Below are 23,381 nucleotides of genomic sequence, written 5' to 3' on the forward strand. Positions count from 1 at the left end.
TCCTTTCAGTCTGCCTCAGGGTTGACTTTGTCCTCAGCTGCCCTTTCCCCAGTTGAAAGTTTGTGGCCTCAGTGCAGTTATCGTTCAAACGCAGGCAGGCCAGAATCCCCTCCCTCCCTCCCTCCCTCCCTCGTAAAACAGCAGACATTTGTTTTTTCAGCTTTGGAGCCCGAAGTTCAAAATCATGGCCCCCGTTCTTTTTTAAAAATATAAATATATCTTTATTGATTTCAGAGAGAGGAAGGGGAGAGAGAGAGAGAAACATCAGTGATGAGAGAGTCGTCATTGATCGGCTGCCTCCTGCATACCCCCCGCTGTGGATTGAGCCCACACCCGGGCATGTGCCCTGACTGGGAATCGAACCACAATCTCCTGGGTCCTAGGTTGATGCTCAATCGCTGAGTCACGCCAACTGGGCCCCGTTCCTTTTATTAGGGAAAATATCTTTTCCTGTTCCTTTTATTAGGGAAAATATCTTTTCCTGTTCCTTTTATTAGGGAAAATATCTTTCTTCTAAAGTCTGACAGGCCAACCATGCCACATGCCCCACCTACTCCATCAGTGGCTAGATGACATAAAATTACCATGAAAGATTTAATCAGCATTCACCTCTGTAGGATTTGTGAGGGGATCCCCCTCCCTGAATGCATGGTCCCCTCTAAATCGGGGCTCCATTAATGTGGGAGCAGGTGAGTATGCACAGTTGTTGAGTAAGCAACAATATCTGCCACAGTGTTTAAGAGCAGACATTTTAAGCTGAATTATACCAATATTGATAAACTTTCATCAAGAAAATATATTCTGAACTCAGCTTTATTAAGCTAATTTATTAAAAAATTTTTTGATACATCTTATTTCATTTTCTTTCATTTTCACTTTTGTTTTACTTAAATTATTTTCATGAGTACAAATTCTTTTCCATATAACATTTATACCACAGATCTATTTCAATAACCATTTTATAAGTCCTTATTAAATTCTGTTGATTGTATTTGTAGGTTTGGACATTGTTAATTTCCTTTTGAAGATATGTATGTATGGGTCTTCTTGGGTAAAAGTTTGTGGATCAAGAACTTTTATTTTATATTGACTATCCCTATCGGAATCTTCATTAGGAATCGGGTGAGACTCTATGTATTTCTCAGCTCACCCCTGATAAAATTCTTCTTAGGTATGCAAAGATTGATCTGTTGTCCAGATTGCTGGGTTGCAGAGGTCAGCAAACTAGGACCCCACAGGCAGACCTTTCCTGATTCCTGTTTTCATAGTGCTGTTCACTAAGAATGGTTTTCATAGATGAATATTTGTAATCTATTTGATGATAGGGATTGTGAACTTTGAGCCCCAATTAAGAAAAAAATGTTACTCATTTCCCCCAAAATAATATCATTCTTCTCAGTAATAGACCTGTATTAAAAATTATACTCAATTACTATTATTTTGAATTTTGTCAATAAAGTTTTGTGGAATTTGCTGTCTCTTACTATATAAATATTATGTAATATTCTTGATTTTTGCCCCTTGGCCTCCAAACCCTAAAATGCTAGCTATCTAGCCCTTTACAGAAGAAGCTGGCCACCCCCTGCTCTGTTCTGCAATCCTCCTTCTTCTGAGCACTCACGCTCTCCCTGCCTTTTCCTAACTTTCTGTTCCGACAGAGTTACAAGGGAAACATGGTTTGTGGGGTGAATAGGTTCTTAGGGTCAAAGCCATTGAGTCCCATCACCTGGGAAAATTGCCAGTCGGAGGGGTGCAGCCCTGGTGTTCAGTGGGAAGAGAGAGCTCCTCAAACTGTAACACGTTGTGTCAAATAAAAATACAAATACAAATCGGTGTAAGAGCTTTCTGTAAAAATCTGTTTCCTCCTTTTTTCTCACTAAAGTATATAATAAGTCTAAACTGTTGAAAAGGCCCACGTGTCATTGGCTTTCCAAGCATCAGCGTCTGAGGGAAACGGTGCCTTGAGAGCTGAGCAGCTTTCCGTGTCCCTACTGAGTCAGCCCCTTCTCCTTCCCTTTGACAGATGACGAAAAAGAAAACAGAGCGTCCAAGCCCCACTCCACGCCGGCCACCCTGCAATGGTAAGTTCCCTTTCCAGCAGGTCTCTCCACGGGGTGCTCGCCCGACTGCATCTCTCTGCCGATAGGAGGGCACGTCGGTTGGCTCTCTGGACATTGTCATGATCCCGTGACACCCAGTAGCCCGCCTGCAATCTATTGAATCTGCAGGTATGTGTAAAATACCCAATCTGGATCTAGTCTGGAGATTTGAATTTTCACATTGATTTTATTTTCGGGTAGATCCCCCCGCCCCCCCCCCCATCGTTTAAACACTGGCAAGGGCCGAATTCCACATGGGTGCTATTAATTGATTTTAATGGAATCCGTACTTCAGTTAATAATGTTGCAGCAGACGATATAGAAACATAGGTCTGTGCACCCCACCAATCAGCCTTAGTAAATTAACACTTACTTGTAACCGCACTGCAATGATTTTTAACATTAATACGAATTATCTATTAGTGTGGCTTTCTCTTTAAAGTTTGGAATTCCTGGACTTGATGTGACATTTAGTGATGCTGTGTTGGCTGCACTCGTGTTTGACATTTACGGTAAATTCTCCTCTAAGAGCTCTGCTTAGAGATGTTGTGGCTGTAGCTGTACCTGAGAGTCACCCCTAGGAGGGTCCTGTCAGTTAAGGGCTATTTTTCCCCTAGCAGTGGGGCCCAGCAAACCTGAAGGAACTAAGGAATGAAGGGGAGGGAAAGAGAAGAGGGGAGGGAAAGAGACTGAAACCTATTTTGTGGCAGCCTCCGTGCTGGGCACATTGTACATGTGCCTCGCTTCATCCTCACAATTCTGTGAAGCTGTATTGCTATGCCCATTTCACAGATGAGGAAAAGAAAGCCTAGACAGCTAAGTCATCTGCCTGAATGTCCACACAGCCATAAAGTGTAGAGACAGGAACCTGGCTGGATCTCTTTAACTGCAAAGCCTATGATTTGGAAGAAAGGCAGAGAAATATCAGGAAGGATGGAGGAGAGAGAACAGATCAGAAGGGAAAGCAGATGGGCATTAATGAGCAAATCGTATTAGATTCTCTAGTCTAATCCAGCCACAGGTGAGGGGAAAACAGCATTGGGAGAGAGCACTCAGGAACGTAACTCAATCTTCTCTAACAAGGGTCTCAACCGTCGACTTGTTTTGCTCCAAGGGTAGCCAAGGTTGTTTTCACGAGCTCCATTGCCAGCCTCTTGGCTGGTTTCCATCGGTTTGTCCCTATATTCTGTTTTCATTGCTTTCATTGCTGTTTTGCTTTATTTAAAATTCTACTCTGCGTCCCTGGTCAAATCTCCCCTCCACCCTTCCCCCGGAATTATGGCTGCGCAAATTCCCATGATGCCAGGACAGCAAATGAGGCATCAACGTAAAGGACGTTGGGAGTGAGAGTTTCTAGAAATGCAAGGACTCGACAGACACTCTTGCTTTAATAACTGGAACACGTTGTACATTTTAGAATAAAAGATTTGAAAGGGACTGTAAGAAAATCACCTTGTTCATGTCTGTTTCCCTGTGATTCTCTGGCATCTGCCTGGTGACACGAGGCTATAGATGGTGTAGCCTCTTAAGTCAGACTTGCCAGGAATTAACTCGCAGCTCTGCTGCTTTCCAGCTGTGGAACTGTGGACAAGTTCCTAAACCTCTCTGTGCCTCAGTCTACTCCCCTGTGAAATGGGGACAGCAATGGCATCTACCTCATGGGGTAGTCATGAAGAGGAAGTGAGTTAGTACAACTGAGCTCCCCAGCCAGGGCCTGCTGAAGCTATCCGAGTGAGCAGTTTTGCAGTCCCGTTAACATTTTAGTTTGTGCATCCAGTAATTCCACTTCTTCATGCTGACATGGAGAAGTACCCCCACAGGTGTGTAAGGGGCCACAGGTGACGATGTCCTTGGTGGCCCTGTTTGTAATGTACAGACAGGGAACAGATGGGGAGGGAAGGCCGAAGGAGGCGGTTTAGGACACTGAATGATGTCTCTGACAACTTCAATCATAAGTTATGACATTCAGCAAAATTTTTTTGTTTTGTTTTTTGAATCCTATTGTCTTTTCTTTTGGTAAAATACAGGAAAAAAATTTTCTGTTTTAGACATGTGTGCAAGGATGAGAAGTGGAGACTTTGAACCAAAGGCCCATGTGTACTACAAATAAGAAAACAGGCGTAAGATGAGAACAGAGGGGGCGATTATGCTAGGTGCCCCTGGCTCTCCTTTAAGAAGGGCTAATGCAACCCTTCCTCTGTGTGCCCTCGATGCCACACATCGAAACCTTGCGAGGAGGCCTTGTAAAAATGTACACGCAGTTAATGACTCGTGCCGGCTGGCAGACCGAGTTCATTATCTCCGTAATAGCATCGGCTCAATTCAAATATGACCAGGTCGTTGAATAGAAGATCAGAAAATGGAAGAAGAGGGGAATTTTTTTGTGATCATTAAAAATACCCAGGTATAATGGAGTATTGTTCACCATGTCAGACTAATGATGTCCTCTAAAAGTGAGGAGGAAAGGGGGAAATTTCATCAGATCTGAGGAGAAATAATTAACTGCCTTTCTTTCCGCCATGCCTTGGTCAGGAAGCGGGCATTCCAGCCAGCGACGTCAGCACACGCAGGGACCCCGCGGACCTCGTGAGGTTTGGGGAGAGATGTCATGAAGCTATTCCTGAGAGCAGAAACTCATCAGACATCAGAGTTGCCCTTAATGCCAATTACCTCTGCATCCTCGTAGAGCTTATTAAAATGCTTTACCCAGGCACCTTGAGGCAGAGCAGCTCTGGTGCCAGTAATAAAACACGGGGAGAAATGGAGCTATTTAGAAGGCGCTGGCCTTTGGCAGGTCGCTGCTTAATTAGCGCAGCCTGTGTGATCTGTGACTTACACCCATCTGACTCAAATAGTTGTTGCTGCTATGGGTTCATTTAATGAGATGTATTTTAATCGTGACCTTGTATTTTAACCCCGATCTCTTAGCCAGATTTAATGAGCAGATAAGCCACAAGAACAGCAAATAGAAACTGAGCTCAGGGGGCATAGGTAAGGTAACTGACGCTGGGGATCCGGGAATCTACCCGGGAGCCTGTGCTCTTTGACACGGGGTTTGGCAGCATTGTCCTTCCCCACAGCTCACCACTCCTGCGTTCTTTAATCTTAGGGAGTGCAGCCCCCATTCATCCATTCAGCCTGGTTAGGAACCAAGAACCTGCCCTGGTTGCTCCTACCCATCTCCCATCTGACAACAGGAGACCCACGCCCTAATGTTCTCTCTGCCCCTCGGCCTCTCCTTCAGTTCATTTCTTACCTGGACTGTTGTAGTTGCTCCTAATTGGTCTCAGTTGTTCATTCATTCATCCATTCATTCATTCAACAAATACTAATTAGCCACTGTGTGCCAGGCCTCACTAGTCCACCTAGTCCACCCACTGTAGCAGTGTCAGAGTGACCTTTCCGAAAAATAGCTTTGATTATGCTGCTCCTGTGCTTAAAATCTTAACTGCCACCCTGTCATTTTAAAGGCTCTTATACCTTTTATAATATGAATTCTGAATGGTTTGAAATGCATGTTTGTTGCATGTGCCTGTGGATTTTTCTCGCCAAAATTAATTTTAGGAACTCATTAGCAAAAATAAGCAAAAAAAGGCCATGGCCAGTGTGGCTCAGCTGGTTAAGTATCGTCCCATACTCTGAAAGGTCTCTGGTTCAATTCCTGGTCAGGGCACATGCCCAGTTTGGAGTTTGGTCGCCGGTCGGAGTGTGTATAGGAGGCGACCAATCAATGTTTCTCTCTCACATAGATTTTTCCCTCTCTCTCCCCCCTCTCCCTTAATCTCTCTAAAAAAATAAATAAAAACATGTATTTTTTAAAAAAGATTTCAAGATGAACATCACTTTAAAAAAAAAGCAAAAAAGGGATAGTTTCTGCCTCCCCACAGCTTGTCGTGCACAAAGTTCCTGCTGCCCACATTGTTGGTGTGTGTGCCTTCAACTGGAAAATGTTCCACCACAGTCTAAAGAATTGAAGTCAAAGCTTTTCAGAGAGAGTGATTAATGGAACTGTCGATAGTCTAAGATGAAACCTATGAAATGGATCTTTTTACACTCTTTTAATATTCAAGCCATTGCTGGCAAAAAGAACATCCTGAGCTTTACATTAGTGTTAGTTACTGTTGTTATTGATGGCATTATTATTATTCCTACAGCATCCCGGAAACACTCGGGCCTTCCTGCCTCTGAGTCTTTATTTTTTTAATTCTCTGAATATCCCTTCATTGCCTTCTGAAAATAATACTTTCATAGCAACTCTTCAGCTCCAGGGGTTGCTAAACTCTTATGCCAGGCCATATCCTCCACGGGCATTTAAAGCCTCTCCATACCCCTCCCCGTGGTTCTTTCCTTTTAGATACTCCTTCACAAGCTCCCTTCTGCACTCAGACCAGTGTCTCCATCACTCAAAGCACGTGCCACGTTGCCTCTCTTCCTTGCTGGTTCTCTTGCCTGACGCCCTGTCCCTCTACCTTGGATACCACAGTGGTGTAGTGAGACCAGCTCTCCCACTTACTAGCTAGCTGCATGGCCATGGGCAGATGACTCCCACTCTTGGAGCCTCAGGTTCCTCATCTAAAACATGGGTGTAACGCTTACCTCATAGGGCTCTTATGAGAATCGAATGAAATCCTGATACCCAGAGCATCAAGCCCACCAGAGATTGGCTGCTGCTGTTGTTACAAAGTTGCAACCCCAATTCACCCATGAAACCTTAATCAACTGCTGTCACCTACCACTAACCTGCTTTCCCACCTTCCACTGTGCCTGTGGTCTGCAGCTGGTAGAGCTTAAGCATTTTCAGTTCTGTGCATTGTCCTCTCCAGTTAAACTGCAAAGTGAACTAGGGTGTAGATTGTGTCTTACGTCACACATGAGCCAACAGAAGCCAGACCAGGAACAGAAGATAGACTGGGTGTAGGAGAAGCAGGGAGTGGGGACTCTGGCCAGTTGGAGGGCACATGTAACTCTGGCCCATTGTTGTCATGCGGGAATATGGGCCCAGTGTTGCCAGATCTCAGCCTTTTCAGAAGAAGCCAGGAATTCAGATTCCAGTGTGAAATGTCCTGAGTTTTCAAAGCTGGGCCAACACTGTCCAGGCCAAACAAAGCTTGCCTGTGAGACCCCAGCTTGTGAGAGCCGTCTTATTCAGGTGGCCCCCGCGAGTTTGTGCGTATGCTTGTTGTTTAGACCTCTGAGCTCTCTTTTAGAGAGAGACAATACCGTGAGTGGCACTTAGGGGTCCAAGTTACGCTAGAGGGCTGGTCCCCATTCACAGCAGACCTGTAGTTCAGGGTCATCCTAAGGAACCTAATCTCTGCATGAAACCACTTTCCTACAAAAAACACATTTCGAGTTCTGAGTTACGATGTTGGGGACACATGCTAGAATGGAAGCCCTTTCAGGACAGAGCCTTTGTTTTGTTCACTGCCTTTTCCTTAATGTTTACAATGCTGCCTGGCATTCAGTTAATATTGTTAAAGATTACCGGCTTCTTTATCCACCTGTCCACCATTGGCCTGTTTTCTGTGTGCAAACAAGGACCACATTGCTCATGGTGGCTTCCCCAGCACCAGGCAGGTGATGAGAGATCAACAGATATTTGTTGAATGATTATATGACTGAAACAGCCTATTCATCAGACACTCACTGAGCACCTGCTGTGTGCCAGGAATATGCTGGACTCCAAGGATGCAGAAGTGACTCAGACTCAAGGAATTAGGTTGCCCAGAAAGGGCTGCACAGAGTATTTCCTGAAACACTTAAAAACTGTCAGGAGTTACTCAATGTTCCCCTTCCCAGAGAAGGAGCAGGGGTGGGTGAGGGGACCAGGGACCATTCAGCACCGGGCTTCCTCATTCATCTGAGCGTCCGGGGTTTGTATACGTCCATGGGGTCTGAATACGAAAAGCAGAACTGACCTTCTTTCAGCCACATGTCAGAATGAGCCAAACGAGCGCTGCCCTTTTGAGTGGGCACCTCAGGAGGCTGTGTCTCATTCCACTCCAGTTACGACAGCCCTGGACCACTTCCTTGGCAAGTGCCCTCAGACAAAGTTAGAAGCCACTTGAGGACATTTGTATCATTGCTTTAGAATCATGCCTTATTTTCGATCCCTCACCCCCCCCCCCCCAAAAAAAAACACGTTTGGGAGAAAAGAGTTATTCCAGTCACTCTATCCCTCAAACTTGACTCCAAATGCCTTTGGGCTGTTTCCTAAAGTCCAGTTCATGATCAGAGGAGAACTGTTTTCTGTTGGTGAGTGGATTGGACAGTGTGTGCCCGGGCTCTGAAGGCATCAGGGCCCAAGGAGAAGCCCAGCGGCCACGCGCCCCGGCAGCTCCGCTGGAAGAAGTGCTTAACCTCCCGGTGCGTCTGTGGCAAAGGAGGCAGGATTCTACCTGCCACCTACATTCTGGTGTTTGGGTTAAAGGGGAAAAGATCTAGTTTGCTTTTATGTTTCTGATATCTAGCACCCATTCAGGGCCTGTAGGAGCCCAGAAGCTTTTCGAAGGAAAAGTGGATGATGGTGAGGTCTAATATCTACTTACCAGCCTGGCCTGCGTGGCTCAGTGGTTGAGGTCGACCCGTGAACTAGGAGGTCGTGGTTCGATTCTGGGTCAGGGCATATGCCGGAGTTTCAGGCTTGATCCCCAGTAGGGGCCGTGTGGGAGGCAGCCTATGGTTGTCTCTCTCTCATCATTGATGTTTCTCTCCCTCTATCCTGCTCCCTTCGTCTCTCTAAAGTCAATAAAAACATATATTAAAAAAAGTACTTACCGGTGCCAGGCACCATGCTGGCACATGTCACACATTATACCCGACCATCACAACGCCTTGTGAGGCAGTTATAATCTTCACCTCCAAAAGGAAACTGAGGCCTGAGATTGAGAAACTTGCCCAAGGCCACCAAGCCAGCAAGTGACAAAGCTGGGATCTGACCAAGTTGAAAGTCCCTGCCATGAACCCCTGACCTATATATACTCATTAAGAAGGTAATAGGTGTAGAATCAGAATCCTTGTACAGCCGAGAAGGCGATCCTAAAGGAGCCAAGAGGTTCAGCTCCCTGCCCTGGGTAGAAAGCCTCCCTTCAGTCAGCAGGTGAGTGACTGTCCAGCTGCTTCCCCTGGCCGTCCCCACCCACTGCTCTTGTCATCCAAAAGCGCTCTGTGATTGTGACACCCGTTAGAAACAGCTACAGTGAGTGTGTGGTTTGAAACTTGGCTGAGCGGGGCACCTGCAAGGCCCTATATCATTTTTGGAGTTTTGGGGAACCTGATCCACCCAAAATGTAGCCAGGCCAATGTCAGCACCGAGGAGGAGGACTGGGAATTTGGGCTGAAAAAGTGACCAGCGGTCATACCCACAGCGGCCAGGAGTCCGATCCTGCTAACCTGCTGACTCCATCACGACCTTGGGCAGGTTGCTTTGTCCTTCTGAGCTTCGGTTTCCCCATCCGCAGGAAGGGGGCTATTTCTGAGGTGCGCCCGGCTCTGGGGAGGACTGGAGGAACCGTCCCTGTCTTTCTTGGGTTTGGCTCACTGGGCACTCCTTCATTCCCCAGGCTGGAGGACAACTACGAGATCGCAGAAGGGGTCTGCATCCCGCGCAGTGCCCTCTACATGCACTACCTGGATTTCTGCGAGAAGAACGACACCCAGCCCGTCAACGCTGCCAGCTTCGGAAAGGTGAGTCCTGCCTCCCCAGGTGCAGTCTCCCACCCTCCACGCAGTTCCTGCAAGTTCATCACGCGAGCTGGTTCTTTGTAGGTTACTTAACTTTGCTGCAACGCTTCACTGTAAAAAGTTTAAACACTTGTTAACAAAGAAACGCCAAACCACATCCCAAAACAAAATAATACCAACATATTAAAAACTTCAAGTAATTCAGGCCGGTGAGAAAGGAAAGAGTGAATGTCTGACTTGACTTTTCGCAGCATTTAATTTGCACGAAGGAACTTCTGTCCTCTGTGAGGGAGATACTGAACTCGCAAGTGTATGCCAGTGAGCCTGGGATGGGCAAACCACTTGGCTTCATAATGGGTGTGCCTGGAAGAAACTGGGAAATGGCCTTGGCTCATTAGCTTGGATGTCTGGGAGGTGACCACTGGGTGGGAGGCTCATTGTCACGTCACTGCAGGCCTGGCTGTTCTCTATCCATCTTATGATAAAAAGATATTCCCCACTCAGGGCTATATCTACAAAAAAAAGTTATCCCTGGTCATTCACGTTTACCAGACCAAGGAAAACTGTCGGAGCACTCTAAGACTGATTGTGTGATAGGTAAAAATCTAGATTTTTACACTTCCAAAAAATACCCAATTTAGCTTGAGTCATTACTTCCCAATTATTTCTCCTTTTATTAGCTTCTTTTCTCTATGTCTAATTTTTACTGCTTCTGATAAAAAATAGGCAGACCTGTTCCTTTCCTTACCTGTGTTCTGAGTGCAGGCATAGCCACGACTGGAACAGCAGAAAGAGGCCAGTGTGTAAGGAGGTCAGAGTGTCAGGAGTTCCCTTTGCAGTCCCCCAACAGATAAATCATCAGCAGGAAAAAAAATCATCAGACCTTAGCCAGCCTCCCCGGAGAGTCTAAAACTGAGTGGCTGAGAACTGGCTCCCCTCAGTAAATGCGAAGATGCTCTGGTGTCTTAGGGAGGGGAACATGTTTTTGTGATGCACTAACACTATTTGTCCGAAGTGAAAAGAATTTTTTAAAAAGTCAATGGAGAAACCACCTTTGCCGGTTCATTCATTCACCTCTCCGGTCCATCTGCATTAGCTGAGATGGGCTGTGTGGCAGGCACCCTTAGGCAGCAGACACCCAGCAGTGAACCCAGCATGGGTCCCCGTGTGGAGGGGCTCACAGGCCAGGGAGGGAGACCGAGAGCCCCTCAGCAGGTGGGAGAAGGAAAAGCAGACCAGGGGTGCGTGGGACCCTGGAGCTTTCTCACGTCCATGGTCCTGGAACTTTCATTTGAGTCTCCTCGCTCCCTCGTAGTGGCCACAGTGGAAAGTCCAGATCGGGCCTCTTAGATGGAGGGACAGGCTGGGTGAATCGAAAGACCCTCCTGGACTTATCCTTGAACCTCTCTGAGCCTCAACCCCTCCCTTCTTCAGGGGGATGTTGCAGATACAAATAACCATTTGTTAGCTTAAATTCTGAAAAACAACAAAAACACCTCACCATTTCTAGAAACTCCAGTTTGCCTGTGTGAGGACCCTCTATTCCTTTTTCTCAAATGCTTTTATAACCCTATTGTCAGCTCAGTGTTTCTTTGACCTCATGATCTAGGTAAAATTGATTTAACTCTGTCCTTCCTCCCTGAACCCCACTTCTGTTCCTAGTTTAAGTCTCAAGCCTGCCACTGAGATTTCAGCAGATCCCAGAGCGCTTGCATTCTCGGGGTCACCTGGAGTTGGGAGTCTTCCTTCTGCATATTCCACCGCTCTCTGCACCTGTGCTGCTCAGTACAGCAGCCACTAGCCACATACAGTTGGTAACTTAGTTAAATAAAGTTAATCTTTCAGTCACACAAGCCATATTTCGAATGCTCAATGGCGATGTGTAACCTGAGGCTACCATACAGGACAGCACAGACAAAACATTCCCATCATCAGAGAAAGTTCTGTTAGACAGCCCTGTTCTGGACCATTGTGAACCTGGGATGAACTGAGGGGCCTCTTCGCTTTGCACAAGACAGCCCCTGTGATCCTGATATACCGGAGTTTGTAGGAGGGTTTACACCCCAGACTGTCCTATGGAACTTTTAACTCCAAGCAGGCAGCGTTCAATATTTCAAATTGGTTTTTAGGGGGAAATTAGATTGGTAATGGTCTCCCCACCCAGCCTGTACTCGGGCTGAGGTGAAAGAGACATCAGTGCTGAAACCCCTCCCCCAACATCCCCGTGTCCCCGGCTGGGGTACTGTCCTTGACAAAGTGGACAGCAGCGACTGCTTTGGTGCAAGTACGAGCTGAAGCAGAGAGCCCCTTCCCAGTGCTGTGGCCCGGCTCCGTTAGCACCGGCTTCCAGTAACAGCGGATTGACTCAGTCCCGGAATTAATGCAGGTCCCCAGAGAGTGCTGAGGCTCCTAGCCGCCGGGCTTCTCCTGCTCTTACTGTTGGCAAGGGTCATGGGAGGTGCCCGCCTTGGACTCACTTAACTTTCCTGAGTGCTCATTTCTTTATCTTTAGACCAGAATAGTCCCTCCCGAAATTACTCTAGGGATAATGTGGGACAGGGCTTATGAGAACATTTTTTTAAAACTGTAAAGAGCTCTACCAATGGAAGAAATCACCATTATCTAAAATTGGCCCCACTCCATCCTGGCTCCTCTATTTCCTCAGCATGCTTTATTCCTCTTTATAGCACTTGTCACTGTCTGAAGTTTTATATTTATATATATATGTGTGTGTGTGTGTATACATACACACACATATACATATATACATATGTGTACATATATACATATATGTATATGTTATCACTAATATATAGTATATATTATTTATATTATATTGCTATATATTATAGTATATTATATATCTATATATCCATATATAGTATATTATTATATATAATTGCAAATATTATACTTCCCTATTAATGTAATATAATATAATAATATAATATAATATAACATAACATAACATAATATATAATATAATATATATTCGTTGCTGTGTTTTGTCTGCCTCCTTCTCTAGAATGGAAGCACACGAGGATTTTTTCGTTCACTATAAATACCCAGCTCCCAGAATAGTGCCTGGCACATAATAGACCCTCAGATATTTGTTAAAAGTTGAGTGACTTTTATGAGTAGTATTTGCCAGGGGCCACAGGAATCATCTGACATGTGTGAGTTTGTTTATCTCTACGGTACCGATATGAAACTGGCATTGTGCCCATTTTGATGAGCCCGTTTGCTGAGTAGGGGTGACCTTGTTAATGTCCAGTGGCAACTGGCTGCATTTTTACTGACTTTGAGGAGCCCACCTTGAAAGCCCTGTGTCTGACCTCCCTGCCCCGCTTCTGATGGCATCACAGGGAAATCCCACAGCATCAGGCCGTACTCAGCCGTCAACCCCAGCCTTGATTAGATAATTAAAACTCATTAATGGAAAACTCAGCTGTGGAAAAATCCAGTTTGGTCCAAGTTAAAACTTCCCTCTCCCATCATAGTCAGAGCCTCTGTCTCCCTCCCGTTTGCTCAGAATTTGCTCAGTGAGCGGGTGGCCGGCCTTCTCTCTCTCTGCCTGCTGCAGCGCAGGGAAAAGGGCGCTTGGAGGCAGACACTGAGCCATTCAGTCTCAGACCAGCAGGTGCTCTCGAAGCTCCCTCCCAGCACTCAGTGCCCTCTGCTGTGGTCATCTTCCCGGGGCTGGGGGAGAGCACGTCCTTCAGCCAGTGGGGCGGAGCTCCCAGGGGCTCCTCCAGAGCCCACATGATGCTCCACCCTGGCGCAGGTGGAGTTTTTGTTTCAGAGTTTCCAAAAGACTAGTGGGAAACAGAAGTAATTGGTGGAATTAAAACATCCACGTCAGCTCCTGTGGGTGTCCCAGGGCTGTGGGTTGGGAGAGAACAGTGCTAGGTCCCTGGGGGCTTCCAGGACTGACCTGCTCCTATACCAGTTACCCTTGTGGGGGCGCATCTGGCATCTCCAAGAACCGGGGTAGAACACTAGGTGTGCGGCGAGCTGGTAAAATCTTGCAACACAAGAACAGAGCCACTGGGCGACTCCAGATGAGATTAAGAGTCAGTGGGAGTGAGTGGTTTTCCCAGGGTCCCGTGCTTAGTGGCAGGGCTGGCTTGGAAGGTTCAGGAAGAGCACTGAATGCCCACTCTGGAGCAGAGACACCAGTAACAGGTCGGAAGGTCGGAGCCCAGGAGGCTGGGGAGACAGAGGTCCTTGTATGAATTGAATTGATTTGTATCCTGCCTTTTCCCCATGAGGACTTGAGGGTCATAGGCAGTTTGGGCTGTGGGTGGCTCTTCCTTGAATATCTGGCTTCTGCCTCTCTGCTCGCTAGGCTTGAGCAATGCAAAAACAAACAAACAAAAACACCAATTGCGTTTTGGGGATCTGTGCCTCCAGCACCCACGGATACCTGGAACGGAGATGAGGCTATAGAGTCCTCTCACTTCCCGTGGCTGCCCACTCCCTCAGAGTCCTTACAACCCCCTGCGCACGCCGCCCTCCCTGAGCTAGAGACCCGTGCACGCCCTGGAGGGCCACAGCCGAGGACAAAGGAGCACCCTTGGGCTCCTTCAGGGATGGTCCTTTTCCAACTTTCAAGGAAAAAAGTACATGGAACGTACCTATAGCATTCGTACATATGTTACTACTTTTTAAAAAGATTTTTAACTGATTTTTAGAGAGAGAAGAAGGGAGAGGGAGAGAGAGAAACATCCATGTGAGAGACGACCTTTCGGTGCGCAGGCACCGCTCAGCCAGCCAAGCCACACCGGCCAGGGCTTGCACGTTATTCTTAACCTTTAGTGTCTGCTGTGCCGTGTCCACATCAGAATGTCTCTGCATCTTGCTTCAGGCGTCCTTAGCGTCATGCACTGTAAAAACTCTGAAATCAAATCGTTCAGGCTTGAGTCGCATCTCTACTGCCTAACAGCTGGGTGAGCTTAGGTGATTTCCTGATAGCTCAGGGCCTCAGTAAAGTGGGAAAATGATAGCAGCCACCTGAAGAATTGTTAGAATGGTGACTGTTAAAAGGACGTCCTTAGCACAGGGCCCGGTAAATATGAACACTCAATGCTCGTCAGCTAGAATTATGACTTCAGTTTATCTTCGCAGCATTTCATGACTCTAATACCTGGTGTTTTTAATATATCATCCCTAACATCAATTTTCGGCTCTTCTAGCTGTTCTTCCTTCTGAACAGTTGTGAGAACAATTGTTCTAAAAATGTCCTACATCACACACGCTGCCATCACCACCCTCACCCTCTCTTATTACTGTCTTCAGAATTATTCCATTTTTGACTTAACCTGCATCTTATGTAACTCACCTCATTCTAGCTAAATTGGTGAGTGATGACTGCCTTTCCTCAGACGCACGCATGTGACCGTCTTCCAGTCAGCTTAAGGACAATCCTGGGCTCACATATGGACTTTTGGACTCCTTGGAATTGTCATCCACGGCACCCCTCAAGGGACAACAGATTAACTGTTACCTTCCTAGCCCAGAGGGTTTTCATCCTTCATTAATCCATATGCATGATATGAATTTCCATTTCTCTCTCATTGTACTAGATAAGAATTTCTTGGAAATTTTGGAAATTTCTCTTGGGGAATTTCCTGTGGAACCTGCAGCACTTTACCCTGTGGACCACCAGTGCCTGGCCCCCAATAGGTGCTAGCAAAAAAACAAAATCATCCAGTGGCCCTGGCTGGGTGCCTCAGTTGGCCGGAGCGTTGTCCCGTACACCAAAAGGTTGCAGATTGGATTCCCGGGGCAAGGCACCTACGGGAGGCAATGGATTGATGTTTCTCTCTCACATCAATGTTTTTCTCTCTCTCTCCCTTTCTCCCTCTCTCTAAAATAAAATAAAAATCAATAAACATATCCTTGAGTGAGGGTAAAAAACTTATCAGATGGATAGTTACATCAGCATAGTGAGATTATTTTGGCAAATATCCATTTCAGGATGGTAGCATTGAGGTGTAGGGTGTTTTAAAAATCCTTATTCATACCAACAGGCTTAATTAATTTTTCTTCTCTGGGAAAGGGGCTAGGTTCGTTGTTAACAAAGAAAGGGAGTATGCCACTTTCAGACTTAAAGTTGTGACAGAATCCCTTTAACCAACCTCTTTCCCTAATCGTTTCTCTCTCTCTCTCTCTCTCTCTCTCTCTCTCGCAGAAAACTGCGTTTGTTTTTTAAGAGCAGGCACAAGACTCCTCCAGTACAGTGTCGTGAAACAATTACTTGATGTTGTGTGGATTTCTAGTTTCTTGCTTTTTGAAAAGCCCGTCTTCTTTTTCCACATTCAAATGACCTCTCAAATAAGACCCACAGCTCTTACGTTTAAATTGTTTTAAGCATAGTCGACTCTCTATATACACAGGAGTTTGTCTTCTTCAAAGTACAGGAAGGTCTACACTTTCCACTACTTTGGAACTTCTTTGGGATCAGTTCTTGTTGGTGCAAATCTTTGCTTGCCGAGGGTAGATCGAATTTTTGGAAGCAACCAAAAGCCTTTGCTCAGAGCTGTTCTGATGACTAAATTTACATCTCACTCTGGGTGAAGGTCATATGATTTGGGTCAAAATAAAACAAATCCAGTCTGTAGTCATGAGACTGAGGGTCCCTCCTGTGTGGCTCTGAAGATTCTCTTGAGGCAACACTAGAGAGGACGTCCAGGGTCTCCTGCACAGTCAGTGGACAAGTCTCTGGCTCCCACGGGTGGCAGCCAAAGTGAAGAACAGGAGAGAAAGCGGAACAAGATTCCTGCTTCTCCCACTGGCCGGAGTCAGTTAATCTGGGAGCCTCGAATCAGTCACCTTGGAGCCCAGCTTCTAGCCTGTGAAATGGGCTCATCATACATTCTTCCAATGCTGTTTTTAGGATAAAATTTTAGAACCAAGTGTAAAACCCCTGGTCAGTGCGTGGTGCCTGGTGATGTCCAGTGGGTGTCAGTCCCTCCTCTCCCTCTTTCCCTGTCTTAAAGGAGGGCGGTGGTTTGAATATACCAGTTCAGGAATGTTTACCGAAAACTCACTCATGCTTTTTGAAAACTGAACCCACAGAATTATGTCAGGAAAGCCTGCATGCTGAGTTTCCTTCAGCCTGGAGCAACAGACGGGGGGGGGGGGGGGGTCTGAATAATGTCCCCACCACCTAAAAAAGAAACCCAGCGGCTCCAGAGAGCGCGGTTCTCCTGGGATCCCCCACGCCCCACCCCAGCCCAGGAGCCCCAGCGCCTCTGCGGGGCTGAAAGGAGAAGGGTGGGATTCCCGAGTAATTAAAGGGCATTTGGGGGGCTGGCTGCTGCGGAATGTTAGATCACTAGCGAGAACAGCATGTGGCGTTCTTTAGGCAGCTTCATTGAATCCGCACACAAAGAGAGGGGCTGCCTGCCGTCTGCTCATTTATCAAACAGCAAAGCTCCGCGCCCACAGCCCCGCAAAAGTGTTGGACTGTTTGCCGAGTCCTGCTCCAGAAATTAGAAGCCGAACAGCCTTCGAGGGGCTGAGCCGACCCTGCGTTTTGAGACTCAAACTAAGTTGTGCTGGGCTTTCAGATTCCGGGACAGTTGATTATTTGGTGAAAGGACAGGAGAATACTTTCTAATCTGCAGCTCATAAGAAACAGTTAAAAAGAAAAAAAAAAGCAAGCCCCCGTCCCACAGGGTTGGTTGGGGCTGGAAGGAGGGGGCCTGTCTGGGAAGAGTCCTGACCTCCATTTAGGCAGAATGGATGCGGTTCCGCAGAGCCTCCCATCCCCCACCCCGGCCTGCCACAAAATTCCTGTCCTCTGAGCTCCTGGTGTGGAATTGCTGTTTCTCTTCTGCGGGGAGGAGGGGGGCATTTGGCCATCAAATATGTTCAGATCAAAAGCATTTTTACAAACAGAACTGAATATTCTAACCGCACAAATGTATTGCTTGGGACACCATACTCTACCCCAGAAGCCTGAAAAGGAGCTTAGTGAGGATCATCTGTGATGCCATCAAAGGACTGAGTATAGAGCGCTGGGTCTGTCGGTGAAGAGAGTGGGCTAGGGAAGGATGGTGACCAGCGGAAGACATTAGTAAGGGAGGCGCTGACAGGTGTGGCCTCCTTGCTCCAGCCCCTCCCTGGCAGCTGGTCACCCCCCACCCCCCCATCCAGTGACAAGCCAATGAAAGCCCCGTTGAGACAGAACTTCTCCCGGCCACCCTTCCTCTACTTCCGGCTAATGAAGCCCAGGAGACAAGCCTGGGCCCCCTCCCTGACTCCCTGAATCCCAGACATGCTACGAGCCTGTAAGCTGAGCAAGTGTTAGTGTCCCCGTTTTAGAGCTCAAAAACCTGATGTTCAAATAGAAGAAAGAGGAAAATATTTTTTTTGGGGGGGGGCACTTTCAGTTTAGCACACTTTCAAAAGCGATAATACCCTTCTGCACTTCATGGAAAGCATGTGATAGTATGTTTTAGGAACCTCGAAATGTTTCTCCCCTTGAATCAGGCAGCTCCACATTTGAGAAACTATTATGAGGGGGTGAAACCCCAGCAAAATATCAACAATAAAAATGAAAATCATTACACAAGTGGTATTGCTTACAGCATTATTTATGTTAGCACAACGCCGGAAACAACTTCAATGGCCAACAAAGGAACGATGCATTTATTGGCTCTCATTTATTGAATCAATGAATTAATGTACTGAGCCATAGTACCTCCTGCCTGGACTACCACAGTGGCCTCTGACGGGGCTCCCTGCTTCCACCCTTGCCCCCTACAGTCAGTTCTCCACACAGTAGCCAGAATGATTCTTTGAAAGGTAGTCAGATCTTGTCCCTCATGTCCCTGCTCAAAGCCCTCTAAAGTCTCCCCATCTTATTTAGGGTAAAAGCAGAAGTGCTTACAAAGGCCCACAAGGCCCTCCACTAGCCATGCTCATCAACCCCTCCCAGCCTCTTGACCTCATCTTCTGTCCTGAGCACTTGCTCTGCTCCAGCCACATTGGGTTCCTTGCTCTTCCTGAAACATGTCAAACAAGCTCCTACCCCAGGGCCTTTGCACTGGCTGTTTCGTCTGTTTGCAGTTTTCTTCTTCCAGGTATCCACAGGTTTTATTCTCTCACTTCCTTTAGGTCATATGCCACATTTGATCACTGAGTCCTTTTCACCCTAAATAACACCCCCGCTTCCACATTCCCTATCCCCCCACCCTGCTTTTTTTGTTCCTCTTTGTAGCACTTATCTGATATAAAACATGTTGACTTTTTAGCTTTGGTGTTCTCCCGCTGATGTGATGTAATGTAAGCTTTCTAAACAAAGGCTGTTACTGTTTTGCTCAGTGTTCTATCCCTCAATGCTTGGCAAAGTGTCTGGCCCATAGTAGAGTTCAATAAATATTTGCTGTTGAATGAATCTAGGCTATGTCCCATTAGGCAGCCTATGTGGTTACTGAGGCTGCAGCCCCGCAAACATGGGGAAGAAGAGTAGGAAATGAAGCTGGAGATCTGGTTTGCGTAGAGTCTCGTGGGCCTAGGCAAGGACTTTGTAGGGCTGAGCAGACTATTGACTAGATATGAGGATTGTGCAGACCACATAACTATCGTCACATAAACCAAACAAGTGGCCCAGGGAAGATTTCTGGGAGGAAACAGGTACAAGGTAAGATTTGAAGGATAGCCCAGCCGGGCGTGGCTCAGCGGTTAAGCATCGACCTAGGATCCAGGTGATCAGGGTTTGATTCCCAGTCAGGGAACATGCCCAGGTTGCGGGCTGCAGCCGATCAATGACTCTCTCATCATTGATGTTTCTATCTCTCTCTCTCCCTCTCCTTTCCTCTCTCTGAAATCAATCAAGATAATTAAAAAAAAAAAAAATATTTGAAGGATAAATAGACATTATGCAGACAAAGGGCATGGAGAGAAGGTTCCAGAAAATGAGAAGAGCCTGTGGGAAAGGCCAGGGCAAGAGAGAACACAGTGTGCTCATAAGCTTGAGAGATGTCGCATGGCCAGAGCATGGAGACTAGGAGAGGAAGATGGGGAGAGATGAGCTAGAATGAAGGCTGGGCCAAGCGGTGGGACCTGGTAGGCTTGGACTTTATCTAGAGGCTTCATAGAGGCGTGATTGTGTCGGGGCATGACTGGACACAGAGGCAGTGAGAAGACCATTGCAGTGACCCAGGCTCGAGAGCATGACCCTGGGACTGGTGGAGATGGGAAAGTGCGGGTAGAGTCGGGATACATTCAACACAGAGGAAGAATGGAACTTAGTCACAGACAGGACTATGGGGACAGTGCTCTAGCCAGCTGAGCTGCTGGCCAGGGCAGACTTGGATTTTAGAAAGATCCTGCTGGTGGGGCAGCAAGACTGGAGGCAGGGCTACCAGTTGGGAGGGCGTGTCTGTGGTCCAAGCGAGAGATCCTGGGTGGCTAAGGCCGTGGCCGGGGAGAGAGCAGAGGCTGGGTTCAGCACATGCTCTGGGCATAGTCAACAGGACACAGGTGGTGCAGTGTCAGGAAGAGAGGGGAGCTGCTCCTGGTTCTGTCTCGGGTGACTCAGTGGAAGGGGATGCTGGCGGCAAATATGGTGAAATTGCATGTACTGATCCACACAGTATTCAAAGGGACTAAGTGAAACCCGTCAGCTATGGAGGGAATCATAATTAAACTGATCAGAGAATTCACAGGCGCTATTCCATGACTTGATAACCCTGCAAGATCACAGAGCAAAGGGCTGCAAACACGCTGATCTTACGTTTTATTGCCTCACGGAGGCAGAACAAGCAGTTCCAGCGGCCTGTCTCATATCCAGACCAGAGTCCGTGGCCCCTGGTACCTGAGCCGTGGGCCAGGCACTGCCTTTTGCTTTGTGGACACTGCGTGAGACACCATTTGTGGGACACCATCCAGATAAACACTTAGAAAGATTTCAGAACTCTGCTCATTCTCTTCAGTCAGATAACATTAAAGCTTGGCAACCAAATAAATGCCCCTTTTAAAAATTATCTACATATTGTTTGCAGGGTATAGGGATTGATTTATTTTTTAAAAAGAAAAAGAAAAAAACATAAAACAACCACTATAACATTATGGTATATTTTTGGTTCTTCTTTCAAAATTACCTTGAACTGCCTTGACAATTAGGAATATTTCTAGTAAGAAAATCCATTCTATTTGCATAAAAGTTGCTTTCTTGCACAAATGGTATAGAAACCCTTTTCGTTCTCCCCGGCAAACATCCACTTTTACTTGCCCATATTCCCTTTCCATTCCTATATTTGTACAAACATAAGTCACAGCCACAGCATAAGTGTAGTTCGAGTTCTGCTCTTTATTTAACACTGTGTCATAAGCATTTTCTGTGTTGTGACATAGCTTTGTTACCATCATTTTTAAAGCCTGTATCATATTTTATTGAGTATCTATCTAATCATTTATTTAGCCAGTTACCTACCACTGGACATTTCTTTTCTTTGCAATTTTTCACTCGAATAGTCCTGCACATAGCTTTTTCTTATTTTAGTTTATTTTCTTGGAATTAATAGATCAAAAAGTATGAATATTTTTTTATTGTAAAAATGCTTCAGGAAAGGATCATACGAATGAACAGTGTTATCAGCCATGTATGCGTATTTCCATGCCCTAGACAGCACTCAATATTATCATTTTCAAACTGTCCGCTAATTCCAGAGCACTTAACACAAACGTTATTGTTGTGCCCGTTTGCATCAGAGAAAGTGCCCAGACTGAAATATAGGAAAACCTCTGCTTTTTCTCAGCAACTAGTCTGCGTCTGTCTCCTAGATACAGGGACTCTTGTAACTGTATTATCTTCTTTGCTTGGGTAAGTAGGAAACTCAGAACCCAAATCCTAACCCACTTTTAACCAAGAGAAGAGCCCCCGACCCCATATTTACATGCTTCCAGTATTTACCCTCAGTCTCTGTTGGCATCTCGCTGTCTGTCCGTCATTGTAGCTCTGTGAACAGCTGCTGCAAATCTCGGATCTGGAGCCAGTCATGTGAGGAGAGCCTGGAGGGCTTACTTGGCCAGAGGTTAATAGTAGTGGCCCAGGGTGATGTGGCCACTGGACCTTGGTGTGGTCTTAGGCTGCATAACCAGACTGAGCGCAGAGAGCCCTGTCACCGGCCCCAGGCCAGACCCCATTCTCAAACTGCGTTTTCCTTGGGTCCCCTAAATGAGAGAGACATAGACAAAGTGAGGAGCCCAGGCCCTTAGCTTACAGGAGTTAGGACTGAAGAAACCAGGGGTGTGTTGCCTACAAAAGTGACACCATTAAAGAATTCAGAGAATTATGGCATTGACTTGTTCACCATCCTCACTGAGAGAGAACATTTTAGAAGCCCCTTTTTACCTTTGAAGTGGTCTCTGATGTTATCCTATTAGATCGATCCTCTAACCATTCTAGTGGGGAATGCAGATTTTTTTTTTCACCCATTATTGAGGTCTTACTAAGTGCCAGGCACTGTTGCAAATTATTTACATACATTTATTTACTTTTTTAGATTTTCACAAAAATTCTCTAAGGTAGGGGTTATTTATTCCCATTTTACAAATGAGGAAATTGAGTCATTTGAATGTTAAATAACTTGACCGAGGAGCGTCCTGCTGACAAAAGGCGAGCTTGGATCTGACCCAGGTGGCCCAGCTCCAGGGCCTTTGCCCAGAACCTGCACTATCCTGCCTCCCCAGACACCAGGGCTGGGGACCCCAAGGACAAGGACCCTTGCTGGTGTTTTCGCCTTGGCAGACGGCCCCTCCTCCCAGACTTCTGGCAAATCTATGTGGTCGTCCTGGGCAACACATTACTTTCTTCCACTCTGCAGAGGAATAGAGGGTGCCCTTGAGGACAGGGGTCAGGTGTCATTCATTCTTTCATTCAGCAAATAAGGATTGAGCTCTTGGCATGTGCCAAGCCCTGCGCCCGGTCCCTGCTCTCATGGAGCTTCTGGTCTACTGGGGGTGAGGATGGGGGTGGGGTGGCAAAAATGAGCTCTCAGAGGGTAAGTGAACAAGTTCACTTCAGAGAGCTAAGTGAGAAGAAGACGTACAGCAGGGCCCCGTGATGGCCAGGGACTGCCTTTGCGACCCTGCATTGGCTGGGCAGAGGGCCCGCACCCAGAGGCCCGCATGGTGTAAGAGAAGGAGCCCGTCTCGTGACTGAGGATCCGAGGATTGGGGTGAAATTACAACTCGGGCAGAGGAACCTGCAGTGCGAGGGCCCCCAGTGGGGAGCAAGCCTGGCTGTGTTTTGGCAGTAGGAAAAAAGCTGGGCCCTGGTGAGTAAGGGTGAGAGTGGGAGGAGACGAGGGCCGGGAGGTGAGCAGGGACCAGGTTGCAGAGGCCGGGGTGGGCTTTCATCGCAGGGGTGATGGAAGCCAGTGGAGGGCTTTAAGCAGGGGAGGGTCAAGTTCTGGGTCCACCGGCACCATCCCTACATTGAGTAGGAGGGTGAAGCACAGAGCCGCCCAGTGAGACCCCAGCAGGAGCCAGAGCCCCACCATCACTCGAGTGCTCCCGTCCTCACTCCCTGACACTGGTCACCTTCTCGGGGTCCAAGGGGCTCCTAATAAGTCATTGCAACCA

General features: G+C 46.9%; 1 protein-coding gene across 1 annotated transcript in view; it reads left to right on the top strand.

Annotated features, from left to right (window-relative positions):
- The window catches only part of RFX4 (regulatory factor X4), a 119,441-nt gene that overhangs the window by 37,408 nt on the left and 58,652 nt on the right, over window positions 1–23,381 (top strand). Inside the window, exons 3-4 of the mRNA XM_016223239.2 lie at window positions 2,024–2,081; window positions 9,662–9,785. Coding sequence (XP_016078725.1) covers window positions 2,024–2,081; window positions 9,662–9,785 — 182 coding nt within the window. The remainder of the gene's footprint in view (window positions 1–2,023; window positions 2,082–9,661; window positions 9,786–23,381) is intronic.

Source organism: Miniopterus natalensis, chromosome 2 (genome assembly GCF_054644295.1).
Source record: "Miniopterus natalensis isolate mMinNat1 chromosome 2, mMinNat1.hap1, whole genome shotgun sequence".
Classification (NCBI taxonomy): Eukaryota; Metazoa; Chordata; class Mammalia; order Chiroptera; family Miniopteridae; genus Miniopterus; species Miniopterus natalensis.